The following is a 21,615-nucleotide window of genomic DNA, read 5'->3' as shown; positions in this document are numbered from 1 at the left end:
CACAGACAGCGTCAGATGGAGACTCCAACATGCACCCAGAAGTTTATTTTCATACTTAGCCTGCTCACCAAACATACTAATTTGAGTGTTCATCAACTTGCGGTTGACAAGTTTGTCAACTGGTGTGATGCCCACTCGCTGCTCATTAATACGACTAAAACTGTTGAGATGTTGTTGGATCCTAGATCAATGGGAGACCAGAGCCCTGTGGCCGTCCGTGGCCAGGACATTGTGCAGGTCAAAACATTCAGGTACCTTGGTGTCTATGTCGACAGCGATTTGAGCTGGGGCACACAGGTGGCCAATGTTTGTGCCAAAATTCACCAACGTGTCCATTTCCTACGTAGGCTCAGAGTATTTGGAGTTTGCAAAAATATTATGCAAATTTTTTATAGAGCAGCAAATGAGTCAATACTCCGCTATGGTATCACCAGCTGGTTTGGTAACTTAACTGTTAAATCTAGAGCTGATATCTCAAGCCTTGTCAAAACTGCTGGCAAGATTATGGGAATAACACCCCCCCTAAATCCACAGGACCTTTTTGAGCAGGCGACGATCAGACAGGCAGATGCCATTTTAACAGATAGTTCTCATGTGCTGAATAGTGAATATACTCTCCTGAACTCTGGAAAGAGATATAGGCTTCCCTTGTGCAGGCACAATCCATACAAACATTCCTTTGTGCCTGTATCAACCAAACTTCTCAACAGCAGGAAATGATACGAACATAGGCTATGTGTATATGGAAATGAATGTATTATGACTCAAACTATGGACATACTGTATGTGAGTGAATGGATTAATGTATGCTTGAGGTTATGTGATGCTGATATGAATGTATATTTATGATTACAGTTAGTGTAGCGGTGTGGATGCATGTGAATGACGTTCACATCAGCTTGTTGCATGTGCAGGATTGTCCAGTGTGGTCTGTTTACTCCACCAGTCTTTTAACTTGATGTTCTTTTTGCAGCAATCACTTCTATAGAGTGTTTGGTCTGAAACACGGGTCTGTCAGTCACTCTGCTCTGCTCTGAGCCCAGGAGAAAACTTTCCTTGTATCCTACAACCTTTATCCAATGAGGAGAGAGAACGGCATAAAGGGGCAGTCCTCTCTGTGTGTGCAGCCAAGGGATGCGCCTGAATGTGGTGACGTAGGGACGAGGACCAATAGATCCATGACGAGGGCGGGGGCTGCTAACTCCATCGGCTGACAAGACGTTATGGTGCGTTCAAGGCAGCCCGTAACTCGTGTTTTTCCGACCTGTGAAGTCGTACCAGTTCGATCTGGTACGAGTTCACCGGTCAGAAGTTACGAGTGGCCGTTATAGTGAATTTCACAGGTAAAACAGGTCGGAGAAACACGAGTGGGTTGCCTGGAACGCTACAAAGTCGTAAGTTGTGACTTGAAGCTGTAATTTACGATTTCAAAAGCCTGCCTGGAACGCAGCATTAGCCAAAACGACCGGATTGCTTACTTCTGCTTTAAACTGGACCCCAGGAAGAGTAGCTGTTGCAGTTGTAACAGCTAATGGGGATCCAAATAAACAAATAATAAACAAATGAACTGAAATTCTTCAGATTCCTTCTTTTAGACCTGAAATGTTAGGAACATACAGCCCCCAGTTGAATTTGCCTGGAATTGTCCTTTAAAAGGCCTGACTGAGGACATTCTGTAAAATTCACACTTGCACAATATTCAGGATTGATGTAATCTCAGAAAGTCCTGTCTGACATTCTCTCTACAACATCTGATCCTCATTACAACAACAACAACAACTCCACCTGAAGCACTGAGCAGCAGGATGATGATGAAGATGATGATGATGGTGATGATGAAGATGATGATGATGATGATGATGATGATGATGAAGACGATGACGAGTGTATGAACTCTCTCTGTTTCTAGCTCACACATGAGTTTTCTATTTTTAGCTCCTCAGACATCTGCAGGTTTGCAGCATCAAACCCAACAAACTGGTTTAATCTGCAGGATTCATTCATTCATTCACTCCTTCTCTTCTTTTCCACGTCGCAGCTTTTCACCTTCAAATCTCATTAAAGGGACATTGTGTAAATTCTCCTGTTATCTATTCAGGAAAATTGATTATTTGGTTCTTCAGTCTGTTTTTCACTAATCAGTAACCCCCCCCCCATCAACAAAGTGAAGTGTTCCTTTCAGCTCTGAATTAGCCGTTCATATCCGTCTGCCGTCTGCCCAATTTCACGTGAATGCAACATGAAAAATACCATTGAGTTGCTTGCGATATACAACCACAACGCTAGATGGGAGGAATTCCTACACAATGTACCTTTAAAAATATTGCAATATGCTGTGATTTATGAGCTTTTTTCTAATGAAAACATCTGTTTTTTTTTCCAATAGGATAAACTTCTTAGTCTGTTCATCTCTCCTCAGTCATTTTTATAGATGCAAATGGGATTGTCAATCAAACATGTAGCTATACATCTGACAAACTGAACTGTACTAGTTGTCTAGTACAGTTCAATGTGGTCCGTCTGCCGTCTGCCCAATTTCATGTGAATGCAGCATGAAAAATACCATTGAGTTGCTTGCGATATACAACCGAAACGCTAGATGGAGGAATTCCTACACAATGCACCTTTAAATGATCAAATTAATCAAACACCCCATAATGACAAAGCAGAAAAACAAACTGCAGAGTCGTCGTGTCCTGTTCTGACTCTGGATCAGTTCCATTAACACTTGGGTCACGTCTGAGTCTGAGATGTTTCTGCAGCTCCATCACAGAGAAAAGTCAATTAGACTGATTGGATATGAGTGAGTTGGTAAAAAAAAAAAAGACCAGAAAATGGCCGTCGACCAACAGCATCCATCCCATCATCATCATCATCATCATCTGACTCACTCAGCCTGACCAACATCTGCCGGAGGAGGAGGCTGCACAAACAAACCTGTCCAGTCATTGACCAAATTCTGCTGAGTCATCACAGGTGCAAGATCACAACCAGGAAGGAAAACGAGTCTAATGCTCCTTACATGGCGGCTGTAGGTTAGTAGCTGTGTGTGTGTGTGTGTGTGCGTGTGTGTGGGGAGGGGGGGTTGGGGTTGGGGTTGGGGGTTAGGCCCAGGAGCCCCGGGGGGGTCAGTGTGAGTGTAACTGCATCGGACACGATGTCTAGTGTTCTTCAAATACCCTCAGACACAGAGAGAAAACACCAAACACACACACACACACACATACAGTGGTCGCCCTGTTGCATCATGGGAGGTTGAACCAGCAGATTCAACGATCTGACCCCCCCGGTACCAAACCCCCGGTGCCTGTTTACATCTGGAAACTGCCCTGATCTGATCTGATGTGATCTGATCTGATCTGGGGTCAGTGCAGAGTGAAACAACCTCCCTGTTCAGAAAGTATTCAGACCCCTACACCCGTTTGCTACGACTGTTTTTAATTCATCAGATCAGTCAATCTTCCAATCAGACGAAGCCACACCCCTCCTGTCTGCTCCTGGACCTGCATCATCATCATCATCATCATCATCAGCAGCTGTGAGCCTTTACCAAACATGTGCAACTGGATGAAACCTGCAGACTAAATGCTGCGTTCGATTGCACTCATTGCACAACCTCGGAAATGTTTGTTTGGATGTCTTTCGAGAGCATTTAGAAATTATTCTGGGGAAGTCCTACATCAGCTACTTAAGGGAGAGAGAGAAAGAGAAACGTCGTATGCTGTTAAGTATGACTTCTGCAAGTCGCGCAGGTGTCAACTCTCAGTATTACACCTAAATATCATCATTATAGTTTAAATATGGGAAAAACTATAATATTTTGAACACTGTTACTGTGCTTTTTCGTCCCTACTACGGTCACATTTAATTAACAGAGTGGGAGTGCAAATACCACTACAAAGTCATCCTACGCTTTTAGTAACACAAATGCTTAAATTAAACGACACATAACAGACTAAAGGTTGAGGAGAAAGTGACTGTTTCCCTCTCATGGTGTGCGGCGCCATTTTGCTTTGACGTTTTTCTACGTATTTCCAACCTACTCGGGCTGCTTGGATCCTACACGAATTCCCGAGTCGGAATCCCGAGTTCAAGGGCCGTTGCACACTTGCACTTTTCCGACTCAGAGGTTGGATTTTTCCGAGTTCCGAGTGCAATCGAACGCAGCATAAAGTCCTATTCGCACAGGATTACTATTACCGGGGGACCTCTGGTAATTTGTAATAAGCACGGAGGACGTCTGTGATCTTGATCCTGTATGAATGCGCCATGTTTGTAATTTGTAAAGTAAAAATTCAACCGCAAATTACTGACCATATTTCACCAAACACAGATGTCCAGTGATAACACTAGTCCCGTATTGCGTGCCTTTTTCTACTTCTTTCCCGGTTGAAACATGGAGGCTGCGGGGGAAATTATGAGCGGCAAGTCTGACACCATTTCAGGTGCAAATACAGTCTCGTCTCGGTACTGGAGGAGACCCATTCGAAGAAACAGCAAACTCAGATCCATAAAAAGAGCGAAACTTCGCAGGATATTGAGATGGACATGAGTAGCAGCATGCAATACAAATGCCATGACGGCCCGTTACCCCGACAACAACTGCACACTGTTACAAAGTCACGTTGCTGCTTTGACATTTTATGAGTACATGATGTGCACAGCTTTGACGTCATATCGGAGCCTTAAAGGTATAATGTGTAGGAATTCCCCCCATCTAGCGGTGCGGTTGCATATCTGAACGTATTCTTGATGTTGCATTCAGGTGAAATCGGGCAGACGTCAGACAGACAACAGACGCTGCATGTAACAGGATAAACAAGCGTCTATGTAAACAAGTGGTCCGCCAGCACGAGGCAAAACAATACACGTGACAATATGTTGTCATGGTGATGTGGTATCGTTTTACCGTCTTTCTCTGGTGGAGTAAAATGACATCCGGTTGGTTTGCCGACGGCCGTCTGCCTGACTGCACCTGAATGCAACACCGGTGCCTCCGTCCTTCCTCACACTACACAGTGGTGACAGTTTTAACAGGCCGAGCCCACAGCTCCGCTCAGTTTCCGTGGTTACCTACGGTCACGATGCAACATGGACGCCTCGGTTCGGTGCGTCGCCCACTTATGTATTTGTAACGACTTGTAACAACTCATTCTAAGGAACCAGAAAGCTTTCATTGGTATGCAGCTGTGATTCACCTTCAGTGAAATACGGATTTATGAAAGACATGTTTGATTTTTGCTAATAAAAAGCCAAATAAGTTACATACTGGGGCTTTAATGTCAGTAAATTAGAGTAAAATACAGACGTAGGGGGGTAATTTACAAATTACCAGACATCCCCAGGTAATACCAACCCCTTGCAAATAGGGCAACTATATACATAACTCTGGTTTTCCTAGCGTTTCATGTTCAACCTGTCAACACATGCAGCGTCTGTTGTCTGTATGACATCTGCCCGATTTCAGGTGAATGCAACATCAAGAATACGTTCAGATATGCAACCGCACTGCTAGATGGGGGCAATTCCTACATATTATACCTTTAAACCACTCAGATCAGTTATGAAAGATCATCCAGCCATATACACAGTCATCATCATCATCAGCTCTCAACACAGGAGCTGATTCAACACGTTAGTTTCACGCTCCAGAGGCGTTCAGACTCAGAGCTCAGTCCTCTAGTCTCTACGCTTCACACAGGGAGGAAACACAAAGATATGAAATATTATAGACAGATGGAGCTGCTGCTCGTGTCTGGATGCAGCAGCTAATGGAGTATTGACCGGGATTCTGCCATTCTCCGTCATCCTGAGGCACGGTCGGTCGGAGATGAGATGAGATGAGATGTTGGGAAGTTGCCAGACTTGAGACAAAAACACGACAGTAAATATAAAACCCAGGGACATCAGGACGTGACGTGTCCTCTCTGATATTTGATATTTGAGAATGTGCACAGAGAGAGAGAGAGAGTAATTCAATTAGTTCCAGATGATTCAAATAGACCGAATCTCCTTGTTGTTTACATTCTACTTCCTGGTAGAAAACCAGCACGTAATTTGAATGAGATCAATAGTAACGAACGAGAGTTTAGCTATATATCATATTTTTCACGCCTTATCACCGTTCAGACAAATCTGAAATGATTGAAGAAACTTTATTATTTCTGTGTGTGTGTTTTGTGTTGCTATGTGTTGTATTTATTCAGTTTGGGGGAATCACGGTGTCTAGAAAGCATCAGTGGCTCAGCTGACAGGGACAGCTAACGAGCTAATGGCAGCAGCTAAGCTAACGGCAGTAGCTAAGCTAACATCAGGACGTCAGCTGTTAAAACCCTCCCGTTGTGGGACACGACATGAAACTACTCCAGTTAGCTCAGTCATGTTGGAACTCAGATATCCGCTGGAGAAAATATTTTTTCATGGAGCGTTTATTGAGTCACTGAGTTATTAAAGTTAAACAGGTAGCTAACCGTTAGCCCGGCTAATCTATCAGATTAGTCTAAACGGAATTTGCCAAGTGTGAAAATTACATAGTAGAAGAGGCATAATATTTTGGAATCGCACATATTTTTGTGGAGAAATTTCAGGTTGTTTAATAAAATGTTTTGTAAAAGGCCCACCCTCTACACAAAACCCTCACAGGTCAGAGGAGCAGCCGCAGTAAAAGGCTCATCTCCCTGACCTGCAGAACTGAAAGATTTAAGAGGTAATTTGTTCCTGCTGCAATCGTGTTATATAACACTTCTTAAAATGTTTTTTGTGTTCATCTTTCTTTCTTTTTTGTGTCGTTGTTGTGTGAGCTACTGGACTAATTTGAATTTCCCTGCTAGGGATGAATAAAGTATTCTCTATTCTCTATTCTATTCTATAAACATCTTAATAATGTACTTCTTTGCACTAAAACAAAGCGAAAGTTTAGAGTTATTGTTATTTATAGGTTACAATGCTATCATTTTACTGGCTCGGCCCACTGGAGATCAAATTATGATGTATACAACTTAAATGAGTTTGACACACCTGACCAAGACACATGGTTATTATGAGGACTGGGACTTGGAAATGGTCTCTCATTGGTTTGTTCTCGGTCTTCTTGATTCAGTCTCATCCCCCTAAAAGTCTCAGTTGTGGTTTACTCTGGTCTTGGTCTGGGGTTCGGTTGGTGGTCTTGACTACACCACTAGGTCTGAACAGTTTAGAACTGAACTGCAGCCGCTCCAGCAGCACTCATAGGACACAGATGGTTTAATGAAGACGAAGATGAAGAAGATGATGCCTGATGTCTCTTATTTTAACGTCCAGTGATAATACTAGTCCCGTGCAAACCTGCATCTCAGTGATTGGGGGGTATTTGTTGTGTTTATTGTGCACCTTTTTCTATTTCTTTCCCGGTTGAAACATGGAGGCTGCGGGGGAAATTATGATCTGCAGTTTTGACACCATTTCAGGTGCAAATACAGGAGTGTCGAGACCCATTTGAAGAAACAGCAAGCTCAGATCCATAAAAAGAGTGAAATTTCGGAGGATATTGAGATGGACATGATGAGTAGCAGCATGCAATAGGCTACTAATCCCGTGCGAATAGGGCATGAGACTGTAAACTCTGGTTTTCATAGCGTTTCATCAGGGCCGGCCCCTGGCATTAACACTCTACGTGGTTGTTTAGGGCCACAGCCGTTAGGTGGGGGGCCACATGATCAGAAAGGTACCGGGGTTCATCAAGTCATTTAAACATCCTGAGGTCTGCACGTGCAGCTATGAGCTTTATATGTAATGTGAAGTCAATATTCAGCTTCTTTTGTACCACATTTGAGACATTTGGTGAAAATAGAACGGCAGAATGACTCAATGCTCAAAAAGCAATTTTACAAAAAGTCATTTTAGACTTGTTTTCTACACGTATCTATTATTGTATTCATATCCTATTTCAAGCACCAAGACAGTTCATTCTCATGACTGAAGGAGTGTTTTCACAAGGGATTTGAATTTTTTTTCAAAAAACAGACCTCAAATTTCCAGCATTTGGCCTAAATTATTTCTTTCTACAGTGTTCTAGGACAAACTGGCCTCAGTGTGCTTACAGCGGAGGTTCTAATATTTAGACATAAAACACTTGAGTATTGTTAAATCTGCAAGTGTCTTAAAAAGATACATTTAAGAAAATATGTAAAAGTCGACACCTCAGAGGGCATAAACACGTCTGTGTTCAGTTTTAACCAGTGATTTGGTGTTTGCGCTTTAGAGTGCAGGGCCACAAACAAAAACCTTGTTTAGGGGGCCACCAACATCCTAGGACCGGCCCTGCGTTTCATGTTCAACCTGTCAACATGACGCTGCATGAGAAATGCTTCAGGTGTCAGAACAGTAGAACAGTAGAAATGCAGCCGTGGTGTTATGGCCCAACTGGTTTCTGATTTAACTGGTTACCGTAGGCTACTGAGCAGCCAGTTAAATCAGAAACCAGTTGGGCCATAACACCGGCCCAGCAGCACCAATACATCCATGAGCAGCACTCATATAGGACACAGATGGTGTGATGAGGAAGATGAAGATAAAGAAGATGATGCCTGATGTCTCTTATTTTAACATTTTACCATCCACCCAGCCCCCCCCCCCCCCCCCCCCTCCTCATCATGTCTCCATATAAGGCTCTCTACGTCACGGCTGGCGCAGCTGATGCTGGGATGACAGCGAGCTAATGATCCGTGAGAGGGATTTAACGCCAAATGGTAGCGAGCTTAGCTTTAGCCACACACACACCGACACACAACACACACTGAAAACACCGTGCACACACACAATGAACACACACACACACACACACATACATATACACAGCTCTTGTCTTCACACACTGTGCTGTGGTGCTGGTGCGCAATTTTCCCGGTTACGCGCGGCTCGTTACGCAGGGATTCCCTTCAGCTAAAGGTCACCTGGAGCTGGAGCTAAACCTCCAGGCTGGGGGGGGGGGCAGGTGGGGGAGGAGGGGGGGCAATGGAGCAGAGGATGCCCCATTTGCCCCCCCCCTCCTTCCCCCCTCCTGTCCGCCCCGGTTAGCCTGCACTGCGCTGCTAGCCAGAACCCATCCACTGCCGTTGTAACATTAGCCAACCAGCTAACTCACTCTCTCACTAGCCTGCATGCTAACTGCCCTAGCTAGCGGCTAGTGAGCCTGTGTGTGTATGTGTGTGTGTGTGTGTGTGTGTGTCATCCTCCTCCTCATCATAATAAATGTATTCTCTAACAGATGAAGGCTGCTCACCGTGAACGGGACATCGTGCACGCTCCCCACCGAGTAGCAGCAGTCCCCCGGGTTCACAGCCCCGGTCAGAACCTGGTGCAGATGCATCTTCTTCCTCCTTCTGCTTCTCTTCTCTCTACGCAGCTGCAGTTAGTTTATTATCTGGATTATTATTATGGGTCTAGGTCTAGATCGAGTCCAGGGGCTTCCATCAGCTCGGTGCTCGGCCTGTTTCCTCCTCCTGCTGCTCCTCCTCCTCCTGCTGCTCCTCCTGCAGCTCCTGCAAGGCCGATGGTGTGTGTGTTGTTAGATCCGTGTGGATGAGCGCTCACCTGGACCGGCCTACTGTCACTCAGCCCTGTTCGAGTCCCTGTCCCTGTCTATGTCCGTCCTCACTGTCAACATCCTCCTCCTCCTTCTCCTCCTCCTCCTCACGATTAGTCGTGAACGCCGAGGCAGCAGCAGCGGATTCTCTGCAGCGAACCTGACATGCGCGTTCACGACGTTATCCAGGCACGACTGAATCCTCCTAGATCTGAGGGAAGTAGATCCGCACCGACACTGGCTGCTGTAGCTCACCTACTGCTGCTGCTGCACTGCAAAAACTCAAAATTACCAAGAATATTTGTCTTATATCTAGTCAAAAATAAATCTAATTAGGTTATTAATAAAGTGGTTCCAATAAGTTATTACATATGGAGTTGATATGACTTCTTTCTGAAATAAAGAGCACACACTGCAAAAACTCAAAATCTTATCAAGAATATTTGTCTTATTTCTAGTCAAAATGTCATTTCTAGTCAAAACAAATCTCATTCTACTTAAAATAAGACTCATCACATTAAAAGCAGCTTGTTTTTAGACACTTTTTACTTCTTTCACGCAGATTTTCACTTGAAATAAGTAGAAAAATCTGACAGTGGAGCAAGTTTTTCTTCCTTATTACAAGCTCAAAAAACCTGCTTTTGCTTTCACTGGCAGATTTTTCTACTTATTTCAAGTGAAAATTAGTTTGAAACAAGTGAAATTATATAAAAACAAGTTAATTTTTAGGTGATGAGTCTTATTTTAAGTGGAAAGAGATTAGTTTTGACTAGAAATGAGACATTTTGACAAGAAATAAGACAAATATTCTTGGAAAGATTTTGAGTTTTTGCAGTGTGCAAGAGGAGCCTGGTGTTCGGTAGCCTACCTCTGGGTCAGTCCATGAAATCGGTGCCTTTTCAACTGTGAAAAGTTAAAATTTAAACTATATTTAATTGCTTTTTTTTTTAAGTAGCCAGGAATCAAATGACAAGAAATTAGGCCTATATTGTGCCATCTCAGGCTGTGGAATTTCATATTTTATTACAGTTTTTCTCCTTAATGTTTTACGATACGATACGATAAACTTTATTGTCCCGTTCAGGGAAATTTGTCTTGGACACTGTAGCTGCTCCATAAATGCCTTGATGGCCACAATGACAAAAACAAAAAAAAACAATAGCCTACACCTCAGCCATATCAATCCAGCACACAAGACATAACAGCATTGCACATATTCCATAACATAGCACATACATACACCTCGTAATCTTGTCAACCCTGGCTGTTACCAACATAAACTTTACAATAATTCTAATTAGTCTCTGTTTTCATTGAGATTATTTTCTAGGCTATATACAGTCTATATAGTAGTTTAAATTATATACTTTTATAATTATAATTTTATCAAATTAAAGCAGATATCAGTGGAATGTTTTTGTTAATATAAGTCCTAAATAGTCCTATTTTCCGTCAGCAATCACTTACATGAAGTATTTCAGCCTAAACACGAGTCTCTCCGTCACTCTGCTCTGCTGTAACCCGAGGAGAAAATTTTCCTTGTGGGATACAAGTGTTATCCAATGAGGAGAGAGAACGGCATGAAGGGCTGTGTGTGCAGCCAAGGGATGCGCGTGAATGTGGTGACGTAGCACGAGGACCAATTGATGCCTGACAAGGGTGGGGGCTGCTAACTCATGGTGCGTTCAAAGAAACTCGTACTTTGTGTTTTTCCTTCCTGTGAAGTCATACCAGTTCGATCTGGTACGAGTTCACGGGTCGGAAGTTACGAGTGGCCGTTATAGGGAACTTTCACAGACAACAGGATGGTAAAAACACGAGCTACGGGTTACCTGGAACGCTACCAAGTCGTAGTTGTGACTTGAAGCTGTAACTTACGGTTTCAAAAGCCTGCCTTGAACGCAGCATTAGCCGAAACGGCCGTGAAGCTGATATCTGCTTTAATGACAACAACAGGGTTGACGTTATGGTAACAGGGCTGTAGGCTACCATTATTTTTCTAGGGCTTTTTGGTTATGGGTAACAGGGGACACAGATACATTGGTCAATATTTATAATAATCAATATATATTATTACCAAAAACAAAACACTGTATTACAATAAGATCATACTTAAAACAACATGTAGCCTAAATGTGAACATTTTGCCAACATTTTACAAATTAAAACAGTGAGGGACAGGCCAAAAACCTCACCTTCATCAGCATAAAAGTCATTTTAATTATTTGAAATTATATTCAATTGACTTTAATTTGATTTTTTTTTATAGTAAGGAGAGAAGACATAGTAGGCTAATGTTATATTTTTAAATGACATATTAATTTGTTGTTATCGTAATTTTATGACTGATTACTTCTTGGGGATGCAAAAGTTACCATAAAAGTTTTATTTATTCTTATATAATTAAAAATACAATTCCATAAAAGTTAAAATTTTATGGAATGACCCTTTTATCTATTATAGAAGAGGACAGAGGACAGTGTGTCTCAGCCTGGTCTCGCTGCTGCTCTGTGGGAAACTGCAGCGCAGATCTAGTTCATTCATCTCTATGTGCTCGGCGCGTCAGTGTGTAAAGCCAGGCAGCACCTCCCCCTCCCCCTCCCCCCACCCCCCTCCTCCCACTTCATTGATCATAAATGTGGAGTCTGGTCTGAGCCACAACCAACACAACGACAGCGGGTCCAAACGATCAACTACAATGATCAAACAACCACATTTATATAGGCTATAAAAAAAATAAAAACTCCTGATCAACGTTCAGCTTCAGTATCGTTTCTGTTCATTCACAACATGAGTAACTACACACCTGGAATTTACAGCAATATACACTGCAAAAACTCAAACTGTCTCATTTCTAGTCAAAACTAAACTAAGACTCATCACCTATTAAAATGAACTTGTTTTTAGATCATTTTCATTTATTTCAAACAAATTTTTAATTGAAATAAGTAGAAAAATCTGCCAGTGAAAGCAAGTTTTTTTGTGCTTGTAATAAGGAAGAAAAACTTGCTCCACTATCAGATTTTTCTACTTATTTCAAGTGAAAATCTGCTTGAAAGAAGTAAAAAGTGTCTAAAAACAAGCTACTTTTTAATGTGATGAGTCTTATTTTAAGTAGAATGAGATTAGTTTTGACTAGAAATGACATTTTGACTTGAAATAAGACAAATATTCTTGCTAAGATACTTGAGTTTTTGCAGTGTACGCTCTTTATTTCAGAAAGAAGTTGTATCAACTCCATGTAATAACTTATTGGAACAACTTTATTAATAACCTTAACTGGAGAAAGATCTCGAACTTACCTTGTTATATAATTAATAATAAGGTAAAAGAAGTATCTTTTAAAAATAATTCACAGATTTTAGATGGATAGATAGATAGATTTTGGTCTTGCCCTTTCTTAACCAAATTATGGGAAGATACTGTATTTGCAAGCTGATTTCTTTTTCGATTGAACCTCATTTTTCCCTGTGCTTTGAACATATATTGTTTAGTTTCACTGACAATCCATCGGCAAAAGAAAAACAATACTATCATCAATCTTATTATACAGTTAGCCAAATGGCATATTCATAAATGTCGTTACACTCATCAAAAACCACTGTTTCTTATCTTTGAAAATGAAGCCAAACAATATATTAAAAAATCCATCAACATGAACGCTATAAAAAATGTTGAATTTATGTAACTTTACAATGTTTTTGTATGAAAGCTTGCCTCTGTATTGTTAAAACCCCTTGGCCACCTGGAATTTAAAGGAAAATTAACTTTATTACGACTTCATCAATAACTATATATGATAAATGTTGCATAAATGTTTGTTTTCAAGTGTGACAATTTTCAACATTTCCTTGTCATCAATATGATCAGTAATTGATTATTTGGGGGTTTTTCTGGACTGTTGGCTGGTCATAATAATCAGAAACCGAGGTGGGTGTTTTAATAGCTAATAGTCTAATCAAAGTGTTTTTTTTTTATTGATTTTTCATATTCACACAACACAACAAACATCTCATTCTGAAGAAAACAATAGGACTCAAAAATTATTATTAAACTACAGACAAAACAGATCCTACTAATACCAGACATCAGACATAGGCTGCTATACACCACCACTGTATGTGGCCCAGAACATCTCACATTAAATATAGATAATTAAGTATAGTAATTCTTTATTTCAGTCACGTAGCAGAAAATTAATAGTCAGACAAGGAGTTGTACAGTAAGCTACTACTGCCATTAAAAATACATTTTATATGAATATACATATTTAATAAAGAACATATGAGACAGCATTTATTTAAAAGGGTCAAGCCAACATGTCAGTGCATTCAAAGCCTGGATGTGAAGCGATGGCTGAGTGTTTTAGATCATGGCAGTTCTTAGTTGGGAGTTGGGTTTTATTAAGGTTTTGTTTTAGGTCATTATTCTGCAGTGTAGCTATATTATATAAGTGTAATGTTGCATTAAATAGGAACAGCTCTTTGTTCTTTGTTAGAAGAACCAGGTTCTGTTAGTGGAGGCTCTGAAATGTTCCCATGTCAAGTGTTTTGTGTCTCTAGAGAAGGAAACATGAAATAAAAAACAACAAAAAGCCTCAGTTGACTTGACTTCAGGTGGACGAAGGCTGAAGATGACGGGTTTGATGATATTATGAGGAATGAAGGAGTGATACAGAGCAGTGGCGTCCCTAGGCTAAAACATTCGGGGCTAAAGCCCCGGATGTTTTTTAATTAGCCCCGAATATTAATTTTCAAAAAAAAAAAAAAATTTTTTTTTTTTTTAAGATCACATCCTCAAACTACGGTTATCTTATGTTGATGCTTCGATAAAACAGTGTTTTTGAACAGGTTTGAGTAGCAATTAATTATATTTTTTAAAAAGCCACTAACTTTGGCTTTGGCACACAAGTGGTTAACACCTCCAGGTCGCACTTGACGTCATTCACCCAAAACAGCGGCGCATTTAACTTGACAACAAATACCTGACAGCAGGCAGGTTTGACAACAGCAAGCTGCAGCTGTCTTTTGGTAGCTAGTAGCAGCTAAAGTGTATCAAGATGCCACAAAAAAGATTTCCATGTTTTCCCCCAAAGGTGGTCAGCAATCAAAAAGGTAATGGGAATAGAAATTATGTAAAAATGTATAATTTCGAAAAGAGTGTTGCAGCTGGAACTACAAGAGGGTAGTAGCTAACGTTAGCTAGCTAGCAGCTAGTTGATATTGCTCTGGTTGATATTACATGAGAAAAAAAGCAATCTGTAATTATTGGCATCTGTAAATGCAATTGTAGGGTGTAAGAATTGTGTACCTAGAAATAACTAAGTTTGGGCTTCTTCTAGAGGGGAAAGTTGCTGAAGTTAAAGCAGAAGTGAGTGATATATTTGTGTTAATATAAGTCTTAAATAGTTATATCTTCCGACAGCAATCACTTACATAGAGTGTTTGGACTGAAACACGGGTCTGTCAGTCACTCTGCTCTGCTCTGAGCCGAAGAGAAAACATTTATCGTATCCTACAGTTTTTATCCAATGAGGAGAGAGAACGGCATGCAGGGCTGTGTGTGCAGCCAAGGAACGCCGTGAATGTGGTGACGTAGCGACGAGGACTGTTATGGTGCGTTCAAGGAAACTCGTATTTTTCCGACCGTGAAGTCGTACCAGTTCGATCTGGTACGAGTTCACCGGTCGGAAGTTACGAGTGGCCGTTATAGTGACTTTCACCGGTAAAACAGGTCTGAAAAACACGAGTGGGTTGCCTGGAACGCTACAAAGTCGTAAGTTGTGACTTGAAGCTGTAATTTACGATTTCAAAAGCCTGCCTGGAACGCAGCATTAGCGAAAACGACCGGATCACTCACTTCTGCTTTAATGTGCTATAACATCGAACCATCTTGTTTATTTTCTTTTTCATGCATGATAGCAGCTAGTTAGCAGACAGGGATCCCGCACAGCCTGCCTCTTTTACTGTAGCTGCTAATGTGTTAAATGGAAACACAATGTGTTGTTACGTAGCTAGCTAATGTCAGTACATAGAACTAAATTCAAAATGGGTCATTCATTTGATGATCTGTGGATTGCATCGTTTTCACCTTTTTCACATTCATATATCATATATTGCATGTGTCACTCTTCCGGGCTAAGCCCCGGATGTGTCAAAATCCTAGAGACGCCCCTGATACAGAGATCTGCTCAGATCATTCCTCGTCTCTGCCCGGGGAAATCCAGATTCAGATTCAGAAAACCTTTATTGCAAAAAGCAGTGGAATAATAAATACAGAATTAGACATTAAAAGGACATTAAAAAGATTTCATAGTGAGTTGTTGATGATGTTGATGGCGGACGAGATGAATGACGGAAGGATGGAAGGAGTTGGAATGAGTTGTTGGTAGGGATTACTTGTTTTCACGATTAATCGCGGTATTAAACGCCACAATTAATTAATCGTAAAGATTCCTAAATACCGTCACTTCCCAAAAAAGATGATGTCTGAACCGTATCGGCAGATGTGGCGCCAAAATAAAGGTAAATGCTCAGATAGTGGTCCATTTAACTAACGTAACATTGAATTGGTAGGAATTTAAATGTTAGCGTGTCATTTGTATTTAAAAAAAAACAACAAAATAAAACAAAAAACGACTAAAATAAACCTAAACATTTGGTATAGATGACAATTTATGACCTGAATATTTCAAACACTTCCCCCAAAGGGTTAATAATTGATCATATATTAATAGATAGTTGAGATATTTTGTGTAATTTGTGTGTTTATCTATTTTCTTTTTCTTTTTTATTCTTCTTTTGCTCCTTCTTTTAACTCTGTGTTTTTTGTTTGTTTTTATGCTGTTCTTTAATGTTTTGTCTTTATGGTAAAGCACATTGAGTTGCCTTGGTATGAAATGCACTATATAAATAAAGATGCCTTGCCTATATTATGACTTATATTTGATTTTACACATTCATAGTGTTGTGAAATTAATTAATGCATAATAATCGTGATAATCGTAACACTGATTATTTCTCTGACAATAATCGTACCAAGAAAATTTATAATCGTGACATGAGGGGTCATGGTGGAAGTGTTTTTTACACGGAAGAAGAAAGAAAGAGAAAGCTGGTCCATCTGCTTCTTTCATCGTCACTTCATTGACTTCTTAAATCTGTGCAGAGCTTCAAATATCTGCTTTTTAAATGTCACGGAGCGACCGGTCTAAGTGCTGCTGCTGCTGCTGCTGCTGCTGCTGCTCGTGGTGGATTATCAGACTGAAACCGTCCACCACTGTTTGACATTTCACAGAGGAGTGACGTGAGAACTGAGTTCATCTCCTTATCTGCTGCTGCTCATTCATCTCACTGACGAGATTTAACACAGCACATCACCATCATAATGTTTACCCTATAGTTCCCACACACACACACACACACACACACACACACACACACACACACACACACACACACACACACACACACACACACACACACACACACTCACTCACTCTGCCTTTGTCACACTCTCTCCTCCTCCATTGTTTCTGGATAATTGATGAGCGGAGTGATAGCCTGGATCCATCATGGCCGCCGCCGCCTGTCGGCCTGGTTACTGAAACCACATGACATCATCATCATGACACAAGACGACACAGACACTTCAAAACGATGAGTTTCTATTTATAGGTACTGTATGTTTGAGTACAATAAACACTTTTCTATTCTATAAAACTAGTGACAACATTTCTCCCAAATTTAAAATATAGAAAATATTGTAATTTAGAGAATTTATTTGCAGAAAATGACAGCTGGTTTAAATAATAATAATAATGCAAAATAAAACAAGTTCATATTCATCTTTAAACAACACAATATATATTATTTTAACCTAGTACGACGGAGTATTAGGGCCACATTGACAAATAAAAAAATCACAAACTTCAAGAATAAAGTTGTAATTTTACGACTTTATTCTCGTAATGTTATGACTTTATTCTCGAAGTCTGTCTTTTTTTCCCAATGTGGCCCTAATACTCAATCGTAAACCTAGGAAGAGTTCAGAAAGCAATATTGATGGAATAACCTCATATTTTAATGGCAGCAGTGGTTTTTATGAACATTAAATACATGTATACAGGCCTCCTCACTGTCTAATTTTAAAACTCTTCTTAAAACCTCTTTTCTTTGGCTTTTTAGGTTGTTGATTTTATGTGCACAGATATTTTACCTGGGGTGGACAGTATATTTATTTCCTATGTTCCTATGTTTTATTGTGTTTTTTTTTTTTTTTTTTTTTGCTTTTTTAGTATGTTTTATGGTTTTTAATTTAGTGTACAGCACTTTGGAAACATTTGTGTTTATTTAAATTGTGCTTTATAAATAAAATGGATTGGAGTGAGGTGAGTTTGTGTTGGAGTTCAATAAAAACTTGAATCAAACGACTGCCAAACATGTAGAGAAGATGATTTAAAGATACAAGTTTGCAGTGCTCTCTGCTGCATATAAACACAACACAGAAGTTAGAAAGTGTTCCCTCCCAGGATGTGAGCGGCCTCTGTGAGCCGTGATGAACGAGCCGTGAAGAGTAACGGAGATAACAACATCCGATAGATTAAAGTCTGTGAAATCTTCCTTTAAATCTGCTTCTGTCTGCAGCTGAAGGTCCGACTGATGTGACTGAGACAATGAGAGCGTCTCTGTTTGGTCTTCACCTCGAAGCAGAATGCACATGTATTCATGCTCCATGCTATTTATTTAACCTTTGTAGGAGCCAAAATGCAGACAACTGTTCACAAACCATAATAGTCCAACAAGTTCATCCAGCCTACTTTTGATATTTTTCTTTTTGGAGTTAAGCTCCAAAACAAATATGTTCACAAACCAGTTTGTAGAGAAGGAGGAAGAGGGACTGAGTTTTAGTTTCTGTTTTGTCCATGACTGAGTAAAAACACAGAGAACTGAACCAACAAACTGTGATGCAGCTTCATTAGGAAAATCCTAGAAACCTTCCATGGGAATTTAAATTGGGAAATATTTGAAATTTGTTCCAAATTGGAAAATTGTCATGGGAATTAATTGGGAATTAACTGGAAAATTGTGGATAATTTAAACAAATTGTATCATCAGCAGACATCTGTGCAAATAAAACAATTAAAAACATGATGTTTCAGCAGATTTATTGGTGTTTTGGGAATTTAAAACTTTAATTCTTGTATTGAACAATCAATTCTTTTCATTGAACAACAAAAACATGAATGGAAAAAAGTGTGTGATGAAGGATATTCCAGTGCGCTTTAACCAACATTATGGTACAGTTTATTTTTCCCAACTATATTTAAGTTCCCTGCAGAGCCAACCTTTAATTTAGTAAATTTCTTGTCTATTCCCATATATTCCCATGGAAAGTTTCCAACTTTATAGCCCCAGTGTGTAACTTATTTGGCTTTTTATTAGCAAAAATCAAACATGTCTTTCATAAATCTGTATTTCACTGAAGGTGAATCACAGCTGCATACAAATAAAAGCTTCCTGGTTCCTTAGAATGAGTTGTTACAAGTCGTTACAAACACATAAGTGGGCGACGCACCGAACCGAGGCGGCCATGTTGCATCGTGACCGTAGGTAACCACGGAAACGGCCTGTTAAAACTGTCACCACTGTGTAGTGTGAGGAAGGACGGAGGCACCGGTGTTGCATTCAGGTGCAGTCAGGCAGACGGCCGTCGGCAAACCAACCGGATGTCATTTTACTCCACCAGAGAAAGACGGTAAAACAATACCACATCACCATGACAACATATTGTCACGCCTGTATTGTTTTGCCTCGTGCTGGCGACCACTTTAATTTAATTTAATTCAGTTTATTTGATAGGGACAATGCAGGTTAACATAGTGACACTTCCACTCGTTACAAACAAGTCAATGTGACTGATGTTCTGCAGACAGAGATTATAACTGATGCTAGTTTCCAACTCCCGTCCCTAGTTCGGCTTTTAGTAGAAAAAAGAAGGTAAGAAGAAAGACATCAAAATTACATACAACACTATAAAATGTACAATACATCAAAGATCATACCAAGTCATGACACATTAAAAATGCATACAGTTCTGATTTTGTTTCAGCCAGATTTTAACCTTTGTATTAAAAATTCTAATGTCTCGGGTTAGTTTTATATCGGTCGGTAGTGAATTCCACATCTGGGAACCCTTTATAGAGAAGGCTGATTGCCCAAAGGAGCTCTTCTTACGGCGTGAGATTTTACAGTTGCCACTTGCCGTACCCCTGGTGATTCTATCGCTATTTTGTCTTCTAAAACGACTACACAGCACATCTGGAGCCAAGCTCTGCAAACATTTAAAAACCAGTTTGACAGACGAACTGATAGACGCTTGTTTATCCTGTTACATGCAGCATCTGTTGTCTGTCTGACGTCTGCCCCATTTCACCTGAATGCAACATCAAGAATACGTTCAGATATGCAACCACACCGCTAGATGGGGGGAATTCCTACACATTATACTGTACCTTTAAACCCTAAGCTTCACTCTTCGTAATTACAACAAACCCATGAAGACCAGAGTGTTAACAGAGCAGAGGGTCGTTGGTTGTTGGACACTGTGAATACCACTCAGTGTGTGTTATTGTGTTATTGTGTCTGGTTGCTGCAGTGTTGTACGTAGTGTTGTTGCTGAGGTTGGTGCAGTGTTTGTGTGTTGGTCCCTAGTGCTTCCTCTGGGAGACACAACCTTGATCTACACAGAACAGAATTAAATGCATTATAGATTTTCTCATTTCATGGATGGCTGCTGCAGCTGGAGGAGGCTCAGTCAGAACAACCCCGAGGAGCAGGACAGCAGGACAAACATGGAGCTTCTTCACAGTCAATAAAACAAGCTGTGTGTGTGTGTGTGTGGTTAATCGTGATGACACATCAATATTTACATAGATACGGTATGTCTTATAGTTTTTGTCTCAATAAAAGAACACACGTTACACACTAAAAAATGTTGGGTTATCTCTGTAACCCAATTTCTGAGTTATTGGTGTTGAGTTAAATGCTGCCATTTATTTCTGTGACAGTGGTGTCACTTGGTAGAAAAGTTTGGAGCACTCTCTGTAGTTTTTAACAACCAAACTGTTGGGTTAAAAAAAAAAAAAATCCCAACATTAACCCAACTGTTGGTTCAAATAAGGACCAACCCCTTTTTTGGGTTATTTTAACCCAACAGGTTGAGGTTTTTTTTTGACCCAACTTTTGGGTTGAATTTTTATTTAACCCAAGAGTTGGGTTATGTTTAACTGTAACTACAACATTGGGTTATTTTTAACCCAACTATTAGGTTGAGCAAGCACTTTATACACGACCCAATAGTTGGGTTAAAAAATAACCCAACGTTGTAGTTAAACATAACCCAACTCTTGGGTTAAATAAATTCAACCCAAAAGTTGGGTCAAAAAAAATAACTCAACCTGTTGGGTTAAACTAACCCAAAAAAGGGGTTGGTCCTTATTTGAACCAACATTTGGGTTAAAATTGGGTTATTTTTTAACCCAACTGTTTTTAGTGTGTAAGATAAAGAACAGCTTTACACGTCTCAATCAGACTTTGAAACTAAACCAGCAGGTTGAAATACAGAGGAATGTTTTTACGAGCAGAGCTGGTATTTTTACACCCGGTCAGTTTATGTGTGTGTGTGTGTGTGTGTGTGTGTGTGTGTGTGTGTGTGTGTGTGTGTGTGTGTGTGTGTGTGTGTGTGTGTGTGTGTGTGTGTGTGTGTGTGTGTGCAGGTTGTTCAGTCAGTGGGTGTTTATGTGTTCTGTTTGGTCGATCAATCATCAATCACGGCAGTAAACCTCAATCCATTCATGACACATCAGTTTAGTGTTTATTGATACGACGTTTTAAAAACTGCACACAAAGACCTGTGCAGCAGGTGAACAATTGTTGAGTTTATTTTACTTCCAGTCTGTTTAGTTCAAGGTCGATTAAGAACAAGTATGTTTCTCACTTATATTGCACATATTTTGATGCTTAATTGAACATAAAAATAAGCTTTAGCCATCC

The 21,615-nt window shown here is 40.3% G+C and overlaps 1 protein-coding gene across 1 annotated transcript in view; it reads right to left on the bottom strand.

Annotated features, from left to right (window-relative positions):
* The window catches only part of dmxl2 (Dmx-like 2), a 102,116-nt gene extending 92,453 nt beyond the window's left edge, over nucleotides 1-9,663 (bottom strand). Inside the window, exon 1 of the mRNA XM_083997445.1 lies at nucleotides 9,260-9,663. Coding sequence (XP_083853571.1) covers nucleotides 9,260-9,346 — 87 coding nt within the window. The 5' untranslated portion in view covers nucleotides 9,347-9,663. The remainder of the gene's footprint in view (nucleotides 1-9,259) is intronic.
* Nucleotides 9,664-21,615: the final 11,952 nt, after the last annotated feature.

This window comes from Trachurus trachurus (genome assembly GCF_905171665.1).
Source record: "Trachurus trachurus genome assembly, chromosome: 3".
In the NCBI taxonomy this organism is placed as follows: domain Eukaryota; kingdom Metazoa; phylum Chordata; class Actinopteri; order Carangiformes; family Carangidae; genus Trachurus; species Trachurus trachurus.
Note: the sequence above shows the minus strand (reverse complement) of the source record. Positions and strands in the feature narration are given on the sequence as shown.